We start from the raw sequence: 27,319 nt of genomic DNA, 5'->3' as shown, positions 1-27,319 counted from the left end.
CTAACACTAGAAAACTAAATTGGAACATTGCATGAACCAAATAAACATGTCCTCCAAGCCACAACACTAAAAACTACATATCAGAGAACTACCAAGCATTCTCTAGACCAGTTTTGATAGACACCCCTTCGTAAAAAATAGCAATAGCTAACTCTAACATCTAAGTAACAAAGGGCCTCTAAATTTGACAATGTAACATACACAGATCATAAAAAATATATCCATATTTACACACTATAGTGTTCACATATCAAAGGAATGCAAAGAATTATTCCACTGGGACATTAAAAACTCTTTCATGTATAAATATTGTTTCTTGCATATCGAAACTTTCACTACACCAACATTTCAGAAACACCTCAATAATACCATTAGACCACTCAAAAACATCAAAACACTCACTTTTGGACAATGTGCAATACATAGTGACATTAATGACAATGCCAGACAGGTTGATATCAATGACAACACAACACAACTACTCTAGTTTCCAACAAAGTGTTCCACGTGAATTTGGATACCCAGGTCTTGTTCCTTTCTCTAGAAGCTTCCCAAAATCTTGTATGATCTCTACAAATAAGGTTCTTTAGGAGTGATCTTAATAGGTTGATTTGTAAGTATTATTATGATACTGTGATTGCTCTAGAATTGTCAAGTGGTCAACTCTTAAAAAAAGCATAACTCTGGAAGTGTATTATAACCTTCATTATTTATAAATTAATACATTACTTTGTGCTTTAGAGTGTGGGGTTATCTTTTAAAAGGGTTTTCCCAATGTACATTGATGTTATGGTATAATCTTTTATGTTTTGTGTTATGCATCATCTCACTATAGTTGTTAAGAAATCATAAATTTGCACTATCTCCTCTCCTTAGATTGGTATAGGAATAATTTTGCATACTTTTCTTCCTCCTTTCATTGAAGATAGATGAAATGTACACTCCATTTGGAAATTCTATTTCATATGTGTTTGTATAAAATGTCTTTATCATCTTGTACAATCTAATCCTTTTCCACTTAAGTTGGATAGATATCCCCTTCAAAAACTTATATTTACTTGAATGAAAAAGTGACAAGTCACTAACCTATAAATTTACAACCCTCCTCTTAACATCTACATGTTTCTTTTATTTGGTAGTTATTTGCTTGAGCTTTCCATGAACTTGATTTATATGATTCTCTCATGTATCTAAAAATATTATCTGTCAACACTATGTTTTATCACATCTACTATGTCTTGAAACTTAATTATAAACCTAAGAGTGTTCCCTTGCATAATTTGAAAGCGTGTCATTAATTGTAATGGGAAAATTCAACTTGTACTAGGATTGAATCCCAACTCCCTAGTTTGTCTCTTATAAGACATCTCATTAAATTCCCAAGGAATCTATTTACGATTTCTATTTTCCCAACAAACTATGAATGTTGGTTGAGCTAAATTGTATAGATATGTGTTCAATTTCTTCCACAAGGTACTCTAAAACTGGATTGCAAATTTGGTTTCTCTATCTAATAATATGCTCCATAGAAACCCATTTAATTCTAGATACTTCATTGATTATTTTTATTTTTATTTTTAACATTTGTAGCATCATTATTCCACTTGCATGCAACAAAATGAGCCTCTTAGGATCCATCCACAATTACAAAAGTGGATTTACTCCCCTTTTTTAGTCCTAAGATGAAATCCATACTTACATGCTCCCGTGGTCTCCTTATAATAGATAATGGCATATACAAATTGCTATATTGGCTCTTCTCTTTTTCAAGCTACCATATTATACAACATTTTTCATATTATTTTATATTCAATACCATTTTGGGCAAAAAATATGTTTGATTTGGTTATGTGAAGATCTTATCATTTCCAAAGCATCTTGTCAACCCATCATTAAGCATCTCTTTGATTAAGTTCTCTCAGATAGAACCTTGAGGCACATAAAATTGTTATTTCCTAAACAATAAACCTCCCCAAAGGAAATAATCCAATCATGGATTATTATCCATGCTAACTAGGCTCTTACATATTACTCAAGGTTCGTTAAAATCTACATCATTTTAGTATAGCCATATGGATTACCTCATGATTTATTGTAGTGCTTCATGTTTAGTGCAAAATATTTATATTCCTTAGGAAATAAATAGTGACACCAAGTTTTTCAGGAGATTAAACTATGACATATAATTCTTAGTCATAGATTGAATTTTTTATTTTAGTACCATCAAGGTTCTAATTGAAATATGTTATAAGATTATCTTCCTAACTTATAATATCACCTATTGTTGTCCCAATTGCATCACAATCAACTGGGAACACTTTGTCATAATGTAGTAATGCAAGTATGGTTTATTCAATGAAATTTTATTTTAATATGTCAAAAATCATTTGTGATGAGGTTGTCCATACAAATTCCCATTTTTTTCCCTTCATAGATTTTGTGATTAGTGCACATATTGCATTGAAATTGTGAATGAATTTTCTATCAAAGCTTATCAAACCATGGAAACTTCTTGCATTAAAGGTAATTTTCAAGGTAGGAATATCCATTTTGTATTTTAACTTTTCTTAGTCCATCTTCAATTTAGTTAGGGATACAAGAAACCCCAATTAATTAATTCCCCTTTCAAAAAAATACACTTATTCAATTTGTGTGGGGGAAAAAGTGACACTAAGCAAACATGCCCTAATCTCACTTTCAATCACACACTTGTGGAATACGAAAGAGCCTAGAGGTATCACACAATTGGCTACTTCTTTTTGTGGAAGAGAGAGCCACGGGCTACCTATTAGGATTTCTATTCCTTTGTTGCAAATGATAGATAGAATGATGCAAGTTCAAGTCCTAACCCCAAAATGCAAGTATGAACTAATAACAAGATTGCAGAATTGAGATTAAACAATGAAAAGCTGTAAACACAAGGACAAAACAAGAATGCAAATGTGTACCCGGAGTTAAAATCTGAGTGAAAATGTTCGAGACGGGGGCGCGGGCACCACTGTCCTGATTCTGCCCTTGAAACTGCTCCGGAAACTGCTGTTTTGCAACCTAGAAAGCTGTCAAAAATGCTGAAAACTGCTGTCTGACAGAAGGACCAGGGCGCCCAGCGCCCCTGTCCTGGTCTTTTGCTCTGAAATTTGGTGTGTTGTTTGGTCTCCGTCTGCTTCTTCTGGATCTGCAATTTGCGGCGTCGTCCGAATCCCGAAATCTGCACTTATATCTGAAAAGTGTGGTGGGCGGCTATATAGGGTTTTGCCTTAGTCAAACCCCCGCTTCGGTGGTTTCCACCTCCACGAATAGACAAGTTGTATTGTAAAAGTATTGTGTGTGCAGACCTTGTGTGTGTGCAAGATCCTAAAATGCAAGTAAGTAAACTAGAGCAACCTAGAAAGTAAACCCTAATTGCTTGTAAATGATAATATAAATGCTCCAAATCAAGATGCCAAGTGATCTAAAGCATGAATACAAATGATATAATGAGGCTTATGCAAAGACATGAAAACAACATGAAATCATACCCAACCCCAAGGGAGGGGTACAAGCCAATCTTCAGTTGGTAATCCCCTATTGCTCTTCAATGTCTTCAAAGCCCTAAATGTATGAATGAAATTGATAAATGCTTGATAGATGGATGTTGAATGTTGTTGAAGTCTTCAAAGATCTGTTCTTTCGCTGCATAGAAGGTCCCTTGAAAGCCAAAATTCGATCCTTTCCAATGAAGAAAGAGAGCTCTTATATATGAAACCCTAGGTCTTAATTTCAACTTTTGGCCGACCTAGAGATTGAATCTCTCGCCAATTTCTTGGGGTTAAGCTTTATTTTATGATTGGATCGCGCTCCTAAAATTTCGGGAAAAATGTCCGGGACCGTGTGCACTCCGGGCGCCATGGTCCCGACAACTTTTCACCAAATTTTTAGGGCCGTCGGATATGATGATTTTAGAGAGAATCCCGAAGTTACAGGTGATTTCGAGATGTTTTGACCCTCGAAATCAAGCCCCCAAGTTCAAAATAGGACCTAATTAGGGTTTTTGATTAAATGATGTATTGGAGGAATAAAATGAAAGGGGCACACTTTAATGAAAAGGGCCCAACTTTATGATATGGAAGATGATGAAATAGAACCTTAGACCTAATTAATTTAATTAATTAAGTGCTAAAGGGGAAATGCAATGCAAAATGCGCCAAGGCGGGTGCTAAACTAGGTGTGAAATTGTACCACCCTAGCAAGTGCGTACAATTTACGACGCTACATTTAGCCCCCACTTTAGCGGTCATATGAACACTACGTGCATATGCAAGCTAAAGTACAGAAAAGTAAACATTATTTGAAAAAGGATATATCCATAAGTCTGTCGAACGAAGCCCCCAGCGGTATCTACAGTACACAGTTAGGAACCACACCCTACAAAACCACATGTTAGATCACAAAATCACCTAATGCTTACTAAGGAAGGTGATGAAAATTCGAGGGTAGATATATGCCCCCCCCTGTTTCGGCTTGCTAATTTTAGTGAGTTGAAATAGGGTATCATGTTTACCACTTCGAATTGTTAAAGAATATTGATGACAAGTGCTCACAAGAATATTTGATATGAGATCAAAAACTAATGGAGAATCGTTTGGTAAGAAAGAGGACTAAATCTCAATTCCAACACAACAAAGAGTGTGAGGATTTGAGAGTTCTCTAACACAAGATGAAGGATGTAAATGGAAACAAAATGCAAAGAGAAGAAAAGAAAGGAAAAAAGCATGAATACACACATTGGTGATCCATGAGAAGAATAGTGAGAGAGAAAACATGGACTTCTCGCCCCTAGATCTTGTCTAGGTGATCCATGGGAAAAGGACATGGAAAACTAGCCCCTAGAGTCTGTCTAGGTGATCCATGTAAGGGAGGAGAGTGAGAAAGTCTAGCCTTATGCCGCTAGTTCCACTCAACCTCGTGCATGTGTGTGTAAGGGAAGTTAGAAGCACCTCATAGGAGTCTATGCCCGAGTATGCTACAACCTGTATATGTATAGTACAAAAGCGTGACACCTCGCTCTAAGAGTCTATGCTCTGGTTCCGAGAATAATCACTTTGCATAAAAGAAAAATGGAGACATCTCGCTCTAAGAGTCTATGCTCTGGTTCCGAGAATGACCCATTGCTCAAAAGTGTAATGTTTATGTCATAAGCAAAGTAGAACAAGGATACCTACCTTCATCACAAAAGAAGATACCCCAAAAATGCAACAATGTCATAGATCCAAGCAAGAGAGTTTTGCACTCTTTAAGCAAGGATAAGATAGTTGGAAAGGGATATCTTGTAGTATGTGTAAAGGAGATCCTTAAAGGAGAAGAGATCTTTGTATAAAAGACACCTATCCCTGAGAGGAACTGTCTTAGACAAATATAACATCTTCTAGAATAAGACAAAGAAGAGAATAAGAATGCAATACTTCCTTCTTTTGCGAGGTGAAAGTGATTCTTAATGAAGGATGACGCTCTTTTTAACCCAATTGGGAGAGTGAATTCATTATGGATGTATTTGACCAAGTGCAAAAGAGGTTATAGTCAAGGACTTACACCTCTTGTAACAGAGAATCCTTGAACAAACAACAGCAAATGCATACAAGGAATATCATCAAAAGTTCACACCATCCACGAAATAGGAAAAAGTGGATCCTTAGATAAAAATAAGGAAAGATCATTGCCTCCCAAGGATAAGGACAATGAGAAGGACTTACACAATCTTCTAGGGAGAGATTTAGACATAAGCAAAATGTACTACATACTCACATGAGTTCATGCAAGCAAGACATTAGTGTATGTAAAATGCTCCTCACAAGAAGTGGGTAGGATAAGAAAGAGAATATCTTCTCCCATATCTAGGAAAAGAGGATTCTAAAGAAAAGATGATCAATATTTCCACACTAGTACCCCAAAGGGAAATTTTAAACATAAAAAGAAGAGATGTTTGAAATCACTCTTGTCCCCATAGGAACAAGAGATAACATAGAAAATTAGGCTATTATGTTGCTTCAAAAATATGATTGCACTTGAAATTGTACCATCATGAATGACAATGAGCCCCCAGTAAATGAGCTACCAATGTCACATAATGATGAGCAACATAATAGCCATTAATGTTATTTAAAGATATGATAGATTGAATGAGGTATTTGAATATGACATGCTAAATACTCAACTATAAGTGAGATCAAAAACATGTATAAAGTGATAAAAATTGAAGAAGGAAAGTGACGAGAAATCTTAGAAGAAAGATGAGTGTAATTTATTAGAGCCTTATCCCTGGGGGAAAGGACTTTATGATGAATAGGAGATAAAGATTCATAAGTGGATTTAGAAATTTGAGGGGAGTCATAAAGAGATTTGTTCATCACCAAGATTTCCTTATGAGGGGAATGAGAGTTGATAGAAGTAGAAGATGATTTAGTTGAAGTGAGATCATCATCACTACTAAATATAGCATTCACATTGAGAGATGGTCTTTTGGATGCTTTGGTGGGCTTAGAAAGATTATATCCAAGTCCAAATGAATATTCATGCATGTTATGTTCTAAAGGAACTTTAATTCCTTGTTCATTTGCACCACAGCCATTTCCACTATAGCCACTCTTAGCCAAAATATGAAAACCACGACCATAACGATTAGCCATTTTAGAAAGAAAAGGTGGTTTTTCATAAGACAAAGAATCAAATTCTTCAGAACTAGAGATGTGAGGAGAAGAAGTTTGAGAAGCGGCCACAATATTATTGCTCATAGGTTCAGGTAAGACTGATTGATTTTTAGTTTCTTCCTTCTCTTTAACTTTAAGCGCTCTAGGAGGAACCCTATACTCACCGACAAAGGTGGGATTAAAATCAAGAGACCCCCAATCGTCTTCTGCGAGAACGTTCTCAGGATCAAAAGCCTTTTCATGTGTAGATTCAAGTTGAGAAGAATCTTCCTCAGGAACTTCAAGTTCATCCAAAGAATTTTGATTATCAGAGGATGATGATTTGTCCATAGGTATCTTGTTTAAAGAGTCATCATTAGAAGAGGAAGATTTAGATGTTTGCAAACAAGCTTGAAAATTAGTATCACCTATCAAGGTATATGTCTTATTGTTATAAATGAATTTAACTTGTCTATGCAATGTAGAGGGGACAGCTTGCATACCGTGAATCCAAGGTCTCCCTAATAACAGGTTGTATGTTAGATTTCCCGACATAACATGGATAGGAGTAGGCAAAGTAACATGTCCCACTGTGATGGGTAAGGTGATAATACCTAATGAAGACTTAGCCACATTATCAAAGCCTCGAATGGGATGAGAGTCAGGCTCAATAAGGGATGTATCCACATTCATCTTATGCAATAGATTAAAGCTACACACATTAAGGCCAGAACCATTATCTACCAGTGTTCGTCTTATAGCAGTGTCATTTATGATAACCACAATCATCAAGGGATCATATTGATGTTGAATTTCACTAGTAGGCAATTCATCTTGAGTAAACACAATTTGAGCTTTAGGATTCATCACAGAGTTAACCAAAGATACTATATTACTAGATGTATTAGGTGGAGGAACATTCAAATCTTTCAAGGCATCTTGTAACATTCCATGATGAACGGAAGAAGTTTGGATCAAATCCCAAAGGGATATCTTAGCAGGGGTAGCTTTAAGTTGTTCTATAAGATCATAGTCCTTACTAAGCATTTGTGAAATATGAGGAGCTTCAGGAAGAATAGGTTGGGAAGGAGGAAGTGAAGTTGGGATAACTGGAGGAGGATTAGGTTGCCTATTGTTTCTTGTGTTATAGGTATGAGCAACCGCATTATAACTCTCTCTAGTCAGTTGCTTAGCATACCCATAAGGGCTCTTAGTAGAATAACCTCCTTGCACAGTAATGATAGGTTTCTTAGGAGTGCAAAAAGAATCATTAGCATAACCACCTTGAACCACTAAGATAGGCTTATTTAAAGGTTGAGAATTTTGAGAAGGACAAGCACCTTGGACAGTGAATAGGGTTTTGTTAGGTGTCTCATTCACATGTATCAAATTGATTGAGGATGGTTTAGAGGAATGAACAAAAGTGTTGGAAGAATTATTGATAGTCTTCTCTTGCACTAAAATCTTATCACGGATCAAATCAATTTTAGGAGAGAGACAAGGGATAGGCATTGATGTTGTAGTAGGAAGAGTGATACTAGGAAAGGTCATATCATCCTCTATCATCAAAGGATCTACATGGGGAATAAACTCTCTAGGAGAAGGATCAACATTACTCTCTAAAGTCTCACTTTTGAGAGGGAGATCTTTGAAAGAGATGTTAACCATCTTGCTTTGAACTAGGGTATCCTTATGAGTAGAACCAAGTTGAGGGGGAGATGCCTTATTTTTAGAGGGAGAATAATTGAGATTCAAGGAAGGTGAGAAGCTATCAAGGGAGTTTTCAATCTTGATTTCATCCCCTTTGGCTAGGGTTCTCTCACGGGGTAGAGAATAATCTACACCTTCTTCTAATGGTTCATCCCAAATAGTGAGGTTGTTGAAAGGAATGTTTGAAGTATTGTTAATTTCGGGAGAGAAGATAACATTGTTTATTAATTCCTCATCCTTAGGAGGGAGAGCATCAATAGATGTGTTAAACTCATCCTCTTTCCTCAAAATATGTTCAATATGATCTTTAGGGGAGAGGGAATTAAGGAAATTGCTTATTATTTCATCTTCTTTCTCTAAGGGATGCTTATGGGTAAGACAAACTTTAGGAGAAGGGTAAGCATTTATCATTAATTCATCATCTCTAGTGGGAATTTTGTTGGAAAAGGAAATGCCATCACTAGGAAATGTAGGGATAATGTCATCTTCTTGCACAAAAGGATCCTCATGAAGGGAGTGTTTTTTAGGAGGAACATGAACATATTTCTTCAAAGATTCATGCTTAGGAAGGAGATCTTTGAAAGAAGTGTTCATAACCTCTTGTTGCACTAACATGCCCCCATTGGAAGGACCAACTTTAGGAGAAAATAAGTCAATGTCCATCAATACCTTTTCAATTAGAGAGGCATCATGTAGGGAAGGTAAAGTAACATTAAGAAGGGTGTTTATGATATCATTCTCTTCCTCTAGGATAGCTAAATAGGAAGGGCACATTTTAGGAGAATTGTCAAGATCACTCTTAAAGTCTTCATCCTTAGAACATGGGAGAGTCTCAAAGGGATTGGTAGCAACTCTTTTAGGCACTAAAATGTTGTTATAGATGGGGGGAGGTTCTTTAGGAGAAGGAAAAATTGAAACAAGGGAAGCTAACCCATTATCACATCTATGAAATGAATGCATCATGACAACAATTTTCCTCTTTCAAATGATAACACATGCAAAATAAAAGGAAATGTTCAATGCAAGCACTTAGAATATAGATTTAGAAAATGAAATTTATGATTCAAATGAGTTCCTAAATCAGATTTGAAATTATTGATCCCAATTAAGCTATCCACAAGTTCAACTTTGAATTGAAAAATTAGGGTTTTAGCAAAAATTTCCTCTAAATTTTTTTGAATCTTGCAAGAAATTAAAACTTGTAAGTACAAATTTGAATTTGGAATAGCATAAACACTCAAATTTGAAATCAGAATTAGAGAAGATTGGATTTCATGTCGGGTTCACCAAAATGTGTGGGGGAAAAAGTGACACTAAGCAAACATGCCCTAACCTCACTTTCAATCACACACTTGTGGAATACGAAAGAGCCTAGAGGTATCACACAATTGGCTACTTCTTTTTGTGGAAGAGAGAGCCACGGGCTACCTATTAGGATTTCTATTCCTTTGTTGCAAATGATAGATAGAATGATGCAAGTTCAAGTCCTAACCCCAAAATGCAAGTATGAACTAATAACAAGATTGCAGAATTGAGATTAAACAATGAAAAGTTGTAAACACAAGGACAAAACAAGAATGCAAATGTGTACCCGCAGTTAAAATCTGAGTGAAAATGTTTGAGATGGGGGCGCGGGCGCCACTGTCCTGATTCTGCCCTTGAAACTGCTCCGAAAATTGCTGTTTTGCAACCTAGAAAGCTGTCAAAAATGCTGAAAACTGCTGTCTGACAGAAGGACCAGGGTGCCCAGCGCCCCTGTCCCAGGGACCAGGGCGCCCAGCGCCCCCGTCCTGGCAGGACCAGGGCCCCCCACACCCCTGTCCTGGTCTTTTGCTCTGAAATTTGGTGTGTTGTTTGGTCTCCGTCTGCTTCTTCTGGATCTGCAATTTGCGGCATCGTCCGAATCCTGAAATCTGCACTTATATCTGAAAAGTGTGGTGGGCGGCTATATAGGGTTTTGCCTTAGTCAAACCCCCGCTTCGGTGGTTTCCACCTCCACGAATAGCCAAGTTGTATTGTAAAAGTATTGTGTGTGCAGACCTTGTGTGTGTGCAAGATCCTAAAATGCAAGTAAGCAAACTAGAGCAACCTAGAAAGTAAACCCTAATTTCTTGTAAATGATAATATAAATGCTCCAAATCAAGATGCCAAGTGATCTAAAGCATGAATACAAATGATATAATGAGGCTTATGCAAAGACATGAAAACAACATGAAATCATACCCAACCCCAAGGGAGGGGTACAAGCCAATCTTCAGTCGGTAATCCCCTATTGCTCTTCAATGTCTTCAAAGCCCTAAATGTATGAATGAAATTGATAAATGATTGATAGATGGATGTTGAATGTTGTTGAAGTCTTCAAAGATCTGCTCTTTCGCTGCATAGAAGGTCCCTTGAAAGCCAAAATTCGATCCTTTCCAATGAAGAAAGAGAGCTCTTATATATGAAACCCTAGGTCTTAATTTCAACTTTTGGCCGACCTAGAGATTGAATCTCTCCCCAATTTCTTGGGGTTAAGCTTTATTTTATGATTGGATCGCGCTCCTAAAATTTCGGGAAAAATGTCCGGGACCGTGTGCACTCGGGGCGCCATGGTCCCGACAACTTTTCACCAAATTTTTAGGGCTGTCGGATATGATGATTTTAGAGAGAATCCCGAAGTTACAGGTGATTTCGAGATGTTTTGACCCTCGAAATCAAGCCCCCAAGTTCAAAATAGGACCTAATTAGGGTTTTTGATTAAATGATGTATTGGAGGAATAAAATGAAAGGGGCACACTTTAATGAAAAGGGCCCAACTTTATGATATGGAAGATGATGAAATTGAACCTTAGACCTAATTAATTTAATTAATTAAGTGCTAAAGGGGAAATGCAATGCAAAATGCAAAATGCGCCAAGGCAGGTGCTAAACTAGGTGTGAAATTGTACCACCCTAGCAAGTGCGTACAATTTACGACGCTACACAATTTAACCAACAATTTACCTCCTTTAATGTCTAAAATGCATAGTTCAAATGCAATATATGCTATTTTTTGACTAAATATGAGAATATCATCAATATACACAATCAAAAAATTACTCGATAATGGTTTTAACCCTTCATTAATTAAGACACGTATTGAGGTAATTTGTACTTTGAATTGTAAAAATGGCAACACTAACCACCCATAAAATCATCCTTTATTTTGAAGATTGTCTTTCATTCATCACCTTCCCAAAATTGGATTTGATAATATCTACTTTTTATATATATAAGTTGGCAAAGTACTTGGAACCACTTAGATAATTCATGAGGTAATCCATATGAGAAAGGGACAATAATATTTGGGTTTTCTCTCACCGAAGATCTAGAGTTGGTGTACATCCTCCAATCAACAAATATGATTCCAATTTAAGATTACTTTCTCTCATTGAGAGTAAATTTTCTATCCCAAACTAAACTAAAAATGCACTAAACTTCTCTACATCAACATTATTGGTACAACAACAAATGCTAAGGATCTCCTTTATTTAACCTTTGTCAAGATCTTTCAATTTTTTATTTACTTCTTTATTTTACATTCAAGTCAACTAATTTGTTGCCTTGTTTGGAAGACTTGGCCCCAATAGCAAGACTGTATGATGGTCCTAACACTCTATATTGGTAGTAATCTTTTTAAAATATCATTAGAGATGATCTTGGCATATTCCTTTTGTAACTCATCTATTTTAGTTGTTATGTCAGTAACATTTGCTATTTTCCTAACTCAAAGTGCCTTGGGTATGGTGGAGAAACATTCTTCTCCCTCTTTATCATACTAAAAATTTGTTTGCTAGAGATTAATATAGTTTTATTTTTTATGTCCACTTTCTTTTTTAGGTTCCTTCAAAGGGCTCAATATGAACTTTCATTCTTCTCAAGTGTTTAAGTGTTAGCCATCCCATCATTTATGGATTTTGTACCAAGTTGCCAAGGTCCACCCAATAAAACATGACACATCCACAAGAACTACATCACACCAAATATCATCCTCACAAGAACTAACCTAAATATTAGTTAGGTATTATTAATTTAGTAGTATTTGGTGACCTTTTTGAAACCGATATGCCTTATAACCTGACTTGGGTGTTTTACCATCTTTAGGCCCAATTTATCTACCATCTCATTAGATATTGGAAATGATTTATAGCCAATATAAATTATAAATTTACAACATTTGTCTCTTGACTTATAAATAGTTTTGAAAATGATATTTTCATTGTAATGGCTCATTGTCCTTATTTATTGTCTTTAATAGTAATCACTTCATCATAATATTTTATCTATACTGACTAGAAAATGCAATTGAACATTCACCAGCCTGGATGACATGATTGTTGCCTTTCACTTGATCATCTCACATCATCTCGTACTTGTGGATTTTCAAATTCTCTATGACTATATTAAGCACATATAAAACATGTGCCACCAAATGATCTACCTCATACTCTATTATACATTGCTCTTCCTCTTGGTGGATAATTTTAGTCTTGTAACGTACTATATTCAACTCCTTTCTAGTCTTGATTCTTTCTAGCACCTTGTCTGTTTTTTAGGAATTAAACTAACATACAATATTTTAAATGCCATGCACATTCATAGACATTACCATTAGACCATTATAATAAGGGTAGATTGCTTATATATTTTAACATGGAGGGATAAAAATTTAGTAGCACTAGAAAACCTTGGATATTTGATATTCAAATCCGTTTTGTTTAGCATATATCCCCTTTCAAATAAATTTACAAACATTTTTAATTTCTCCCAAAACCAATGTAGAATGGGGAAATTTTAGTTTCACTATTTTTTCCTAGTATAGACTTACTCCTCTCCTTGAATATGACTAGTAGCGTCTTTTTTCTAACCCATCTTTAGTGTAGCCTAGTTGCTTGCCTATATTTGTTTCCTAGGTTGCAAATCTTTTATTCATAATTATTGATGTTGTTATTAGATTCCAAAAAAGTTGAGTCCCTCCTTGAATCATAAAAGTCAGGATAAATGCAAGAGAATGATATGAAGACAAAGTCAAGACCTTATTATTCTTTCTCATTTATTTTATTTTTTTGATGAGGATTTCCAATCAACCATGGATGCTCACACAGAAAAAATGAAGCTCTTACATAAATATCCCTAGGCTTATCATAAGAAGAAACATAAAAAATATGTAACCCTAAGGATGAATTTAAAATATTACAAAATATAGGAAGAATGTCATCATTAAGTGATGTAGGAGCATCCCTGGCCGATGAGCAATCTTGCATCAACCAAAAATATTTGTTTTAGTTTTGTTTTTGTTCAGTTCCGTGTTGCAGTTTTTATGTTTCTTCCGACATTCTCCAATAGTTTTTTATTTTCTGTTGTGGATCAGATTCATCACTTCCAAACGTGTTCTTATTCCATATTTTCAGTTCATTTGGATCCTTTTCTAGCAAGTAATTGCTTTCGGATTGGTTGTTTCTTGATTCCTAGAGTAGTTTTGAGCTTAACGACTTGTTGGAGATTTCTTCTCTTGCGGAGTGATTTATCAACTTGCGAATCTATTTGGCACCACATACGATGTTCCTAAGCCCTTGGTCGACCTTCCTTGGTGGTTTGCACTTTGTTGTTGCCTTTGGCAAAGGAGATCTCCACATTTTGGGTCTGACCTACTTTACACGTTTCATTTTCCTGTCATTGGAGAATGTAATTTTTTGTGGCCGACCCAGATGTGTTTCAGATGGTATATATGTTGTTGTATTCAATCCTTTCAGGCATGAGTGAAAGATGATGATTTAGTTTTGTGATTTATAATTTGAACTCTTTTGGAGGTTCGAATGGATTGTAATTAGGAATGTATGTTGTTCTAGGCTTGTAAGCCTGTATTTATACCGGATGTTGTCGGCTAGCTTGTAATGAATCTATGTATCAATGTGGATGTTTGATTTTGCATTTTCTACATTTTGTGTTGTTGCTTTTGTTGTGTAACTATTGTTGTATGATTTGGATTATTCTCCTTGAGGATCCTCCCGATCATGGCTGCATCAGATGGTATCAGAGTTGGTTGCGAACCTTGAGGCATTCCTTTGGGTGAACATAGCGTTGAATTGAGGCAAGCTACAAGTGTGTTCAATAGATCACTGATGGAGAGGCAATTAGAACTTTGTAGTCAGATCGCCGAGTTGAGGTAGTTGCACTGGATCAAAGGAGGAGATGTCATCAAGAAGGATGAACCCTATAAGGGTAGAGAAGATGATGGAGGATTTCAAGAATGAGATGAGGAATGAGATTTGGAATGCATTGGCTGGTTTGTGGAGGAATCCGAAATCAGAGGATGAGTATGAAGAGGCAGGGGAAGAGCTTGAGGCCGAAGAGATTGAAGGAGCAGTAGATGAGGGAGAAGAAAGATTTCTTAGAGCGGTGACACAAGTGAGTAGAATTCATAAAGTGGAGGTTTCTAACTTTTCAAGTACATTGAATCCGAAAGACTTGATAGATTGGATCGGAGAATTGGAGGACTACTTTGAGTTTGAAGATGTTAAAGACCCATAAGGGTTTGGTTAGCACAAACTAAGTTGAAAGGGCATGTTTCTTTATGATGGAAAGAGTAGCTGAGAGATAGAGTGGAGAAGTGGTAAGATGAAAATCACCTGATGGAGGCAGAATGTTGTGAGGTTGAAGGCTAAATTCATTTTGGGAGACTATGAGTTGGAGTTGTTCAAGAAGTTGTAAAACCTAAAGCAGATTGACATGAGTGTGAAAGAGTATAATAAGGAATTCTACAAAGTGATGATTAGATCCAGAGATCAAGAGATGGATAGGGAGAAGGGTGGGAGAAGGTGGTTAGATACATAAATGGACTCCGATTTAACATTCAGGATGAGATGAGTATGTTGAAGATTTCTACAGTCAAGGGGGATTACCAATATGCTCTGAAGGTGAAAGATAAAGTGAAGAGAAGACAATAGAATAGCTCTAAGGGAAGAGAAAGATATGTAGCGGATAGAGGGAAGATGAGTAGAAGTATGGAGAAACAGACTAATGAGGAACCAAAATCTAAATGGAGTAGAAGACACAAAGAAAAGGGAATGGCAGTAGCAACAAAGAGTTCTTAGGTAAATGTTTCAAGTGCGGAGAAACCAGACATAGATCTTATGAGTGTTCTCAGGGAATTGGTAACATAGGAATGGCAAGAAATTTCATGGCATGTGAGGAACCATATGCTGGAGTTGTAGATGAGAGCATGATAACACCGGGGTAGGGAGAATCCCTTGTGTTTAGAAGAGTCTTGGTGGAGAGTGAAGAAAAAATCAGATCTTGGTGGAGAGTGAAGAAAAAATCAGACCTACTCAAAGGAATAAACTTTTTTGGACTATTTGAAAATCAAGTGGCAAGTGTTGTAAGGTTATTGTAGATGGTGGTAGTATTTAAAATTTGGTATCAGAGGAGATGGTAGAGAAGCTTGGTTTGAAGAGGCTTGAGAGTCCTTGTCCTTACAAGGTGAGTTGGTTGCAAGATGATCATGTGGCAGAGGTGAGAGAGCAATGCTCAGTGAGTTTTAATATTGGACCTTACAAAGATGAAGTCTTGTGTGATGTTTTGCCTATGAGTGCTTGCCATGTTTTGTTGGGTAGACCTTGGCAATATGATAGAGGAGCTATCTATGATTGTAGAAGAAACCTGATCACTATTGAAAAGGATGGGAAAAAGTTCACTTCGGCTTCTTTGAAGGAGAAGGAGAAGGAAGTGAAGAGTGTGAGTCTTGTGAAGAGTTGTAGTGCTGAGAAGTAGGTTGTAGAGGTTATATCGGATGATGGTGTGGATTTGAAGATGGATCTTGTGGATGAATCTGTTAGCAAGATAGTACTAGATGACAGTAAGGTTATAGTTGTGGTGGCAGATAAGAAGAGTTTCGATGGAAGAAGTAAATCGGATTTGCAAAAGAAAGAGAGTGGTAATAAGAGACAGTGTGCAAATATGAAGCAAGGAAATAAAAGTGGAGAAGTGGAAAAGAAGTTGGAAAATTCAGCCGAGTTACTGGAAGATGTAAGGAGGAAGAACTTTGCAGACAAAGAGGACATTTGGATAAAAAAAGAGCACGGGGTCTGTATTCTAAATCCTTTTCAATGTTCATGAGCTTCCTCTCATGGAACATCTTTTCATACCTGGGGTGTTTGATGCAAGAGAATCCCCGGTCGATGAGCAATCTTGCATCAACCAAAAATATTTGTTTTAGTTTTATTTTCTGTTCAGTTCTGTGTTGCAGTTTCTGTGTTTCTTTTGACATTCTCTAGTAGTTGTTTATTTTCTGTTGTGAATTAGATTCACGACTTCCAGGCATGTTCTTATTTCATATTCCATATTTTTCAGTTCATTTGGATCCTTTTCCAGCAAGTTATCGCTTCTGGATTGGTTGTTTCTTGATTTTCGAAGTAGTTTTGAGCTTAACGACTAGTTGGAGATTTCTTCTCTTGCGGAGTGATCTCTTGACTTGTTGATCTATTGGGCACCACATACGATGTTCCTAGGCCCTTGGCTGACCTTCCTTGGTGGTCCACACTTCATTGTTGCCTTTGGCAGAGGAGATCTTCACGTTTTGGGTGTGACCTACTTTACACGTTTCATTTTCCTGTCATTGGAGAATGCAATCTTTAGTGGGCAACCCAGATGTGTTCTGAATGCTATACATGTTGTTGTATTCGATCCTTTGAGGCATGAGTGAAGATAGATGATGATTTAGTTTCATGATTTGTAATTTGAACTCCTCTAGAGGTCCAAATGGATTGTAATCAGGAATGTATGTTGTTCTAGGCTTGTAAGCCTATATGTATACCGGATGTTGTCGGTTAGCTTGTAATGAATCTATGATATTGTGAATGACTAATTTTGCATTTTCTACATTCTATGTTGTTTCTTCCGTTGTGTAACTCTTGCTGCATGATCCAAATTGTTCTCCTTGAGAATCCTCCGAGTCATGGTTGCGTCATTAAGCATAAAACAACATGAGTAGTTATTAAAACTAGAATATCATCATTTAAAGAACCATCCCTCTAGAGGCATCAAATAAATAAAATTTGAGATAAGAGGTAAACCGCTATTAGCCACAAAAGAAGTATTATCAGATCATTGTTACATAGTAGCATAAGTAGTGTGCTTGGTTACAAGAAGGGAAAAATACATGCATTAAGGATTTAACAATCTATGCACATAAGGATGTATACAAACCCTAATCAACAAATAAGATCTAAAATGAAAGATGAAAGAAATACAAAATACTATAATTGAAACAACAAGTAGAAGGATGAATGTTACGGTTCAATCTCAAGGGGTGCAAGATAGGTCATGTCACTAAATATAAAGTGGAAATGAATATCTAAGTATATCTAGAACTAATTAACACAATACATAATTCATAATTACTATCAACTTAGATAAGGTTTGAGCCCAAATAAGAAATAAAATAAATACTAAATAAAAAAAGAATCCAATTCAACATTTTGTTATCAAATTTGCAACTATGTGTGCCCAACAACCTAAGAAATGACTTGCACCCTATTTTGGTTCAATCCTACACTTGTCATTCTAATGTGGACACTTACAACCCGAAACCCAATTCTGTGCTTTTAACTTGTTTATGTAACATTTTGTGTACTTCATGTCTTTAGATTCATGTTTAACTTTGTGTGTCTAAAAGGGTGATGCTTAAAAGCACCATTAAAAATTGCTATCTTATGGAAGGAAAGTTAAGTCCCAACTTCACATCTTGCACCTTGTTTAAGCCCCCTTAAGCGATTCAATAATCTTAACAAGTTTGAAGACACACCAAGCATAATAAAAAAATCCCTATCAATCATGAGTGATGCACTTTCCATTCCTACAATTCTAAAACCTTGCCTGGTAAAAAAGAGAGGAGAGAAAATAAAAACTTTAATAATAGATTAATTTTCCTTTCCCTTGATATTATTTCTACAAATAAAGAATCCTTGTACCATATCTCATATCACTATTCTTATTCTCTACTATCAATTACATATAAATATTATTCTTAATCCCCAAGGTTCACTATTCTTTTTCTCTATTAACAAATACTAACAATTGTTACTCTTAAACCCCAAGCTTCGTTATTCTTATTCTTTACTAACAAATGTTGGCAAATATCATTCTTAACCCTTATAGTTAACAATGCTAACCAACCTAGCTTATAAGTACCTCACAACATATACAACTACCTCGTAATAATAAAAATTACACTTGACTTCGCTTTATTTCAAAAAAGACACTTAACTTGCTTCAATTCAAGGATAGGTACCCTATATTGTAGAAGACTCAAACTTATGACCTCTCTTAAAAGCATTCAATTTTATTTTACCATAATCCACCTCAATCTACCTTAATTTATTTTTAATTTTTTATAAATAATAATCCTACAACATCAAGTTATAATCATGTTTTATTAAAAACACAGAATTATAATTTGGTTTCTCGAAAACATGACTCCACTTCGTCTTGCAGAAGAGAGATTCTGCAGATGACTTCTCCTCTGCATGTTTAGATGCGAGTTTAAGGGTTTCCTCAAATTAATCAATTTTTCTTTGTACATGTGGGCGCTAGGTTCTGTTAGGTTTTAGTGGTTAATGCCATAATTACAGACAAAAACATTTAACAGGAAATTCTCTTATTAGCTGTTTCTGCGTCGCTTCTGCAGAACAAATCCATTTTACATGCGAGCTAATGGGGCTCTGTTCTCCACAAGCATTCTTAACGAACCCCTATGCAATATAGGAAACTACCGTCAAAAGACGAGAAAATTTCCTGTGGGGATTGGAACGATCTGGCGAGCTGGAGTCGATAGAGGTGAAGGCTTTCACGGCGCCATCAAATAACGCCGAGATCCGCTATCGATCGAGCTCGTGTGCTGAGCTAGAAGGCCAGAATCCGTCAATTGACGAAGATTTAGAGCAGGAGAAGATGAAATTGAGAATGCGGCAGGAGACGATGACGGAGAAGATGTACAGGTTCAGGGGCGTGATATTTGTGGTCTCTGTTCCTCTTTTGCTGATTTGTTTTGTGCTGTTGCTCATGCCTAGAGTTCCTTCTGAATTGAATACTATGATGCAAGAGGAATTTATGGATCATCATAGTGGTGGCAAAAAAGTATCGTCCGGATCCCAGCGTTTTGCGGTTGTTTTCGATGCTGGCAGCTCTGGAAGCAGAGTCCATGTCTACTGCTTTGATCACAATCTCGAGCTTATGCCAATTGGAAAGGACCTCGAATTATTCGATCAAGTAAGTTTATTTAATATTGTTGAAATAATTTGGGCTTTGAAGTATTTTTTGTTTAATTGGATCAAATTAGGTTTGATCTGTGCCATGGTGACATGTCATTGCACTTTGAGATATAGGCATGACTGATTGGGATTTTAACTCCTTAACACTGTAATGTGAATGCCATTTTGTTGCAAATCATAAAGAAACCTGGAAATTGTTTAGGTGTTATCATCTCTAACAGCAACAATTGGGATATTCTAAATGTGAGATGAGATCTTTAATGACTCTCAAGAATCACTCCATTTCCTTATTAATATTAGGAAAAAATTCTTCTTCTCAATGATGGATCAGAGAGTCCATCACGGAGTGTGATCTATAAGAGGAGATGAGATTTTGTCGTGACATTCAAAGAATCGGCCCATTTTGTTACATTGGACAGATCAATTCCTCCCATGATAATGGATCATAGAAGATAATTCAAAACATTGACACAAACAAAAGTCACAGAATTTTATTCAAAAACATTTCAATCATTTTAATGGACTGCGAAAATCTCGATGCTGGTTCAAGGTGAAAACCATTTTGTGAGCAATTGTAAAAAGAATGAAATGTTCTTCCAAATCATCAACCTCAACACTTGCAAAATTGTTTGTTCTGATCGTACAATGAGATCTTGTTACATGTGCTCAAGACTTGCAAAATTGCTTGTTCTGAGCGCAAAATGAGATCTTGTCACATGTGCTCAATTATTAGATAGTTTTCTTGTTCATGGTGAATATAGTATTGTTATTTTTGTTTTTTGGTCGGTAAACGGCAGAGCCTGAGATTTCATATAATGTTAATCATATCAATTGAAATTGTTATTAATCATATTATGTTAAAATAGTATAGTTATTAATCATAATATCAGTCGAAATTGTTTCTAGGTTATCGACTTAACCCCACTGAAATAGTGACATGTTGATCACATAATGAGATCTTGCCATGACTCTTCAAGAATCAAGCAGCTGACTTGTTCATATTGAAACCCACTTTCTCAGCAATCATTAAAAAATGAAGTTGATTAGATTATTGACTTTAATCCAACTGAATTTGTGATTTGAGTCTGAATTGAGATTTTGTCACAGTTCTTCAAGGATCAAATGGCAGAAATGATTAAGATGATTTTTTCATTTTTTATTGATCATTAAAACAATTGAAATGCGTAATGGCATAGGGTGATGGTTTAATTGTGGTGGTGTGATTTTTGTCATTAAGGTTCAAACCTCTACTGGGATGTTGTTGCTTAGTGTTCAGAAGTGTTTACCCCCAATTTAAAAAAGAAAAACAATTGAAATTGTTTCTAGCTTTTTAACCCTAATTCTATTGGAATTGTAAGATTCTCTGATTGTGAAATGAGATTTCATCACGACTCCCCAAGAATCCAACCATTGACTAGCTCAAGGTGAACCCCACTTCCATTGGAAGATATTTGCATCCAGGTCGAGATGGTCTTAAGTCTTAACAGATATTGGAATGTGAACCCCACTTCCATCGGAAGATGTTTGCATCCAGGTTGAGATGGTCTCAACAGATATTTGAATGTGAGTCCTCCAATAGATGGAAGTTTTAAACAAAAATCATTTGACGCTGCAATACTGTACAATGACATGTGCAATAAGTATTTAAACAATGTGCAATTGGCTATAAGTAACTACAATAAAACTGTACAATTTACTAGTTTTCTTTAAAATATGCTTTAGAATTGTCAAACAGAACACACTTTCTGTGGGAAGACAATAGTGGTCAATGTGATGTGGTTTTGCAATGTTTTTAATTCCAGAGAGCCTTGGACTCCATGAAGTAAATCTTTCCCTTCCAATATTTTGCTTGCAGTCCGATGCTAGTGGAAGAAAATTCTAGGCTTCAATCGAGAAATTAACACCCACAATTTACTTTATTTTCTTAGCGAAAGCTTGGCTGAAATTTGACATGATAGTTTGTCTCTTTACCTTATGCAACTAGTGATATAGTGTTTCATGGAGTCTAGGGGACAGGGGGACAAGTTTCTGGGACAACTTTATTTTTATAAAATTTGAGGACAAGGGTGGTTATTAAAATAATATATAAAACTAAAATTTGAAAACAAATTTGACAATATGATTAAAAGAAGTTAAAATCTATACAAAGTTATTTTTATGTATATCATTTTGCAGTAGAGATAAGAAATTTTAATGTCTTCATCCCTACCTTGAGCAGAAATTGTACCATTGACCAAGACTCTACTGTTAGAATTAGTGAGATAATGTGTCAGTCATGCTGTAAACAATTTGAGAAAATTCTGGCACTATTTCTGCAACTGTTATTTTAAAAAAGATAAAACCTGTTACCATTCATCATTTGAAAAAGGATTGCCAGGCTTCAACATTAGTAATTAAATAAATAAAAGTAGATACATCAATTCCAACTAAATTTTCAATGGGCCATTTTATAATATCGTTAAGAAGCTTCAACATGGACAAGGGTAGTGCCCCTGCCATGTCTTTTGTCATGATTTTGGTAGGGTCAAGAGGCAGAGCCTCTACCACAAACCCAAATTAAAGCTTTGGAGGCAATTGGACCCTTCATGGCACTTTTCAATTTTTTTTTTAAACTTTTGATATGTTAAATGATTATTGTTTTACAATATGCAAAGGACTTCCTTTTCCCCACCCTCTTCCTTTTAAAATTACTATTATTTGTTTTGCAAGGGCATGTGAATGGCTTGCTTTCCTTGAAATGTTGTGGGATGTCTTGACATCTCTGGTTATCCTAAGGTAGGCAGGGTATCCCTCACTCCACCACGCCACACCCCACAACACCCTGCCCTGCTTCCCATTTCGTCCCCTAAGAGGAGAACATTCCCGAGGATGTTCCTTGCTCTATAAAGCCATCTCAGGGAACGACACCTTTGGGGATGGCAGAGGGTTTTTTTTGTATCCTTTCCACCAAACCTCAGATGTTCCCATCCCTAAAAGGGAAGGGATTTTGCTGGGGATGCATCACCGTGGATCAATGTAATTTGTTCCTCATCCCAATCCCATACTTACACATTTCTACAAACATTTTTAAGGCTCTACTACACTCAAAGCCTTCATCTAGCCAACATGTGACTTTGTCATTTCACATGTATTAATCAACATCAACAAAGAGTGTAAACTACAATACTATCTCCCTTGTATGAAGATCTTTCACGCAGGCCATCAATTTCTGGAGCATAAAATCCTCTTGGCATCAGTCATGCATATAACAACCCAATATATATCATTCCTATCTCATTCGAATTTTGTCATTTGACATATAAAATCCATCTCAAGTCACATCATCATTGTTTGTGGGTTGCATTTACTCTATATAATGTTAGGTTCTATTCTCTGCTAGGTTATCTTGGGAAGCTACAATATATTCTAATTTGTTCACAAAAATTGCCAACAATATCCTTTAAGCTGGGAGGAAATGATGAGGTTCACTGATACAAATTTTTGCTAATTTGTTATCAGCTTTTAGCTTTTCACATATGCTAGGCTTTGTCCTGCGAGCTCACACTCTCATCATGGTACATATGTTTTATTTAGATATTACTTGAGATGGTACATATGTTTTATTTAGATGTTAATTGAGATTGCAGACATAACAGTTTTGCTGATATATCTCATGTGTTCTTATCTATTTGTGTATTTTTTTTCTTAGTTTCTATTGTGCATTCTGAGTGAGTTATGCCATCAATTTTTGGAGGGTCGATTGTTTGTTCATGCCATGTGACTGCCTGCCAACTTAGACAGTTGAGATGAATGATCTTTTCGTCTGTGTTGTTCAGGCTTAAGGTTGCAAAATAAAACTGTTGATATGATCTGTACTTAAAACGTACCGTTAACCTAATTACAGTAAAATTTGAACCTTGACAACTCTTCCTATGCTTTAGGAAACTGGAATTGGTAAAATTTACTGTTTAATAGATGATGCAAATTTAACATCATGTTAGCCAATTGACATGTGTGTGTTTTCTTCCAGTTTGAATTTGATGGAGTCTATGTGGCAAATCCAAAGGAGGTGCTTAAGAGGTAGTTGAGGAACTTGTGTCTAAAGTTTAAAAACTCAATTTCCGCAATAATTTGATTGATTAATTTTATTTTGAATTTGGGACTTAGGAAAATTTAAAAAAAGGGTTGGCATATCGATTAAACAATAACAACACAAATTTCTAAAAATATTTTTCAAAAACATGTATATTATTGAACTCCTAGAATATATTACTAATTTTCTTCATTTGTAAATGACAATTAGAGTTCAACACACATCATACATAAAAAAACAGGGTCAATACATTAAAACTTCAAGTTTCAATATTAATAGAAATTACAAATCATACATTTCTTCTATGACTATAGCTCAAAACCTAAGTTACTGGTACGTCACCTTTTTCCCCCAAATCCGGGTACAGTACGTATCCGATTCGGATTCGACCTAGAATCCCTGTGGATTCGGACAGGGTTTTGTTTTTCCCTACTGAAACGAATCTACATTTTGAGTCACGAATTCTGACGCATCCGCTGTAGACGTGACGATTCCATTGGGTTTTTTACACGAATCCGCGTCGTGCATGAATTTCAAGGGGTTTTTACTGACTTTTCACGGGATGTAATCGTGGCGAATAAGTTTTAAACCGTAAAGGCGAAGTTAAAAATGCAGTGAAAACGACAGGCGCGAGGGCACAGAGAAGGGGCAGTGAAAACCCATTCTTGTGACGGCGCGAGGGCACAAAGAAGGCACGCAACGTCGACACAGAGAAGGTCAGAAGGTGTGATGGGAGAAGGCCAGAAGGCGTTACGGGAGGCGCGACGGGAGACGCAACGACTAGCACGACGGGAGGCGCGGCGGGAGGCAATATGACCAGCACGACCAGTGACGACATAGGGGCTAAGGAGGTAAGAAATAAAAAAAATTTAACTCTTTTAGACTTTTTCTATAGTTTGTTAATTGTTTTCAAATGTTTGTTAAATGTTTATATTTAAAATCTAAAATCATATTTGTCTATTTTAATTGTGAAGAGAAGCAGGGGACCATTAGAGAGAGCATTTCAGAATGATGCTAGAGAGATTGCAGATCAATCCGTTGGAAGATGTCTATATGCAAACGGTTTGTCATTTAATGTGGTACGATCACCATATTGGCAGGATATGTTGAGAAAGGTAAATGAGGCTCCAGAAGGGTACACAGGGCCTGGTTATGAGAAGGTGCGTAGCACCTTATTGGCAAAGGAGGTAAAAAACACAGACAATGCATTGGCTCCCATTAGAAATTCATGGAAACAAACAGGTGTGTCCATCATTTCAGATGGATGAAAGGATACCAAAAATCGGCCAGTAATTAATGTAATTGCAGTGTGCCCTAAAGGGGCAATGTTTCTGAAAGCTGTGGATTGTGAGGGACAGGTGAAGGATGCACAATTTATTGCTAACATCCTTATACAATGCATTCAGGATGTGGGACCTCAAAATGTTGTCCAAGTAATAACAGACAATGCAAAGAATTGTAGAGCTGCAGGTATGTTGATTGAGACACAGTTTGAACACATATTTTGGACACCTTGTGCTGTCCACTCTCTCAACCTCATGCTACAAAAGATGGGTAGGAAAATACATTGGATCAAACAAATTTATGTTGAGGCTGAAGAGATCCAAATGTTCATCACAAACCATAACATGTCACAGGCCATTTTCAGATCATTTTCACAGTTGGAGTTGCTAAAGGTAATTGAAACACTTCAATTTTTAAAATCTACATTTCACTTTGTTAATCATTATTTTTATTTTTTTTAATCATGTCTTCTTTGTATTCTAAATTTTATTTTTAATTTTTGAATAGGTTGCTGAGACTCGATTTGCATCCAACACAATCGTCTTGAGGCGACTTGTGAAGGTGCGGGAGCCACTTGCTAGCATGGTAATTAGTCAAAGGTGGTCCCTATGGAGGCAATCCAATACTGAAAGGGCAACAAATGTAAAGCACATGATCCTAGATGACACTTGGTGGGATTGAGTGTAATATCTTTTGAGTTTCACTGAGCCCTTCATGAGTATGATCCGTTATATTGACATGAATCACCCATGTTTGGGAGAGGTATATGATGGCATTGACTCGATGATTGAGAAAATGAAAGCCAGTATCAATGCAAAAGAGCAAGATCCCGAAGAAACTTTCTTCAAAGAGGTTTAGACAATTTGTGTTGAGCGGTGGAACAAAATGACCACCCCACTACATCTTCTTGCATTTGCATTGACTCCCAAATTTTATAGTGATGAAATGCTTGCTAAGCCATCAAAGGTACCACCATATAGAGATTCAGAAGTCAGTGAAGGGTGTAGGACAACACTTACTAAACTCTTCCTCGATTCTAAAATGGAGGATTTAATGACAAGTGAGTTTGCTGATTTTGTAGCCTCCAATGGTCAAAGTGTTTCCGCTCTCCGTGACAAGTATAAAAAGGATTCTCATGCTTGGTGGTACCTCAATGGCCATACATCACCAAACCTTCAAACTCTTGCAATCAAAGTTTTATCGCAAGTAAGTTTCTTAATTTTTATTGGTCTCTAAATTTATATTTTTTACTAATTTATAATTGTCGCCCTCTCACTTTGTGTCATTTATTCAATAGGTTGCTAGTTCCTCTTCATCTGAGCGAAAATGGAGCACATACTCCTTTATCCACTCAGTGAAACGCAACCGACTGGCAACAAGTAAGGCGGAAGAGCTCGTTTATGTGCATTCAAACTTGCGCCTTCTTACTCATAAACAAAATGAGTACAAGGATGGGAGCACAAAGTTTTGGGATGTAGATCCAGAGCGAACTGATTTGGATTTTTCAGCTGCCACACAATCTTTACTTTCTAGGGAGTTTGATAGCCAATTTGTTGCTAGTGCAAGTGGCAGTGAGGCTGCATGTGGTTCCTGTACTCTACCTACATCATCTAATGTCAATGATGATGTTGATCTTGATCTTTCTAGTGACCCATACGATGCTATTGCTGATTATTAGTTGTGTTATTTTATTGTTGAACCAATGAACAATGAATTCGATATCTATCATAACATTCAAAGTTTGACAAATGGATATTTCATATTAGATTAGACTTATAGTAAATTTGTAATTTTGTTATAGTTATATGAATCATATATGATAGTTCCAAGTTTTGTTTAGCATATGGATGATATGTGGGATTCTAAATTTAATTTTTGTTTCTATTTATTTATTAGATTTCATATATGTATATATTTATGATTTTTACATTTTTTTGTACCAACGTACCCATATGTACCCAACCCCCCCCCAAAATTGCCATACCAGCGTACCGTACCCACGTACCCGTATCGGCAACTTAGCTCAAAATTGTTAGAATAATTTATTCTTTCTTTATTGGTCATCTAGCTGTCTAGTTTGCTTAGGTAGTGTCTATTTCTCGTTTTAGTTCATGATTGTTTCTTTTAGAAACATCGTCTTTGTAAATCTATATAAGGAGACTTCGTCTCCATTGTTTAATATATCAGAACATCAAATATTTTAATAATATGGTATCAGAGTGGGTCTGAGCCTGTCTCCCTCATGGGAGAGCTCAGGAGTTTGGGAAAACCATTTTTCTAGGGTTTCAGTGTGATCTGTGTGA

The 27,319-nt window shown here is 36.2% G+C and overlaps 2 protein-coding genes across 2 annotated transcripts in view; both read left to right on the top strand.

Annotated features, from left to right (window-relative positions):
• The first annotated feature begins 18,837 nt into the window (after positions 1–18,837).
• Positions 18,838–27,319, top strand: part of LOC131030720 (apyrase 2) — a 50,563-nt gene continuing 42,081 nt past the window's right edge. Inside the window, exon 1 of the mRNA XM_057961614.2 lies at positions 18,838–19,658. Coding sequence (XP_057817597.2) covers positions 19,341–19,658 — 318 coding nt within the window. The 5' untranslated portion in view covers positions 18,838–19,340. The remainder of the gene's footprint in view (positions 19,659–27,319) is intronic.
• Positions 24,555–26,259, top strand: LOC131030721 (uncharacterized). Its single transcript, XM_057961615.2, has 2 exons — positions 24,555–25,408; positions 25,524–26,259. Exons 1-2 carry the CDS (start codon positions 25,058–25,060, stop codon positions 25,695–25,697), a joined length of 525 nt encoding a protein of 174 aa, XP_057817598.2. The 5' UTR covers positions 24,555–25,057; the 3' UTR covers positions 25,698–26,259.

This window comes from Cryptomeria japonica, chromosome 10, assembly GCF_030272615.1.
Source record: "Cryptomeria japonica chromosome 10, Sugi_1.0, whole genome shotgun sequence".
NCBI lineage: Eukaryota > Viridiplantae > Streptophyta > Pinopsida > Cupressales > Cupressaceae > Cryptomeria > Cryptomeria japonica.
This window is presented reverse-complemented; position numbering and strand designations above follow the sequence as displayed.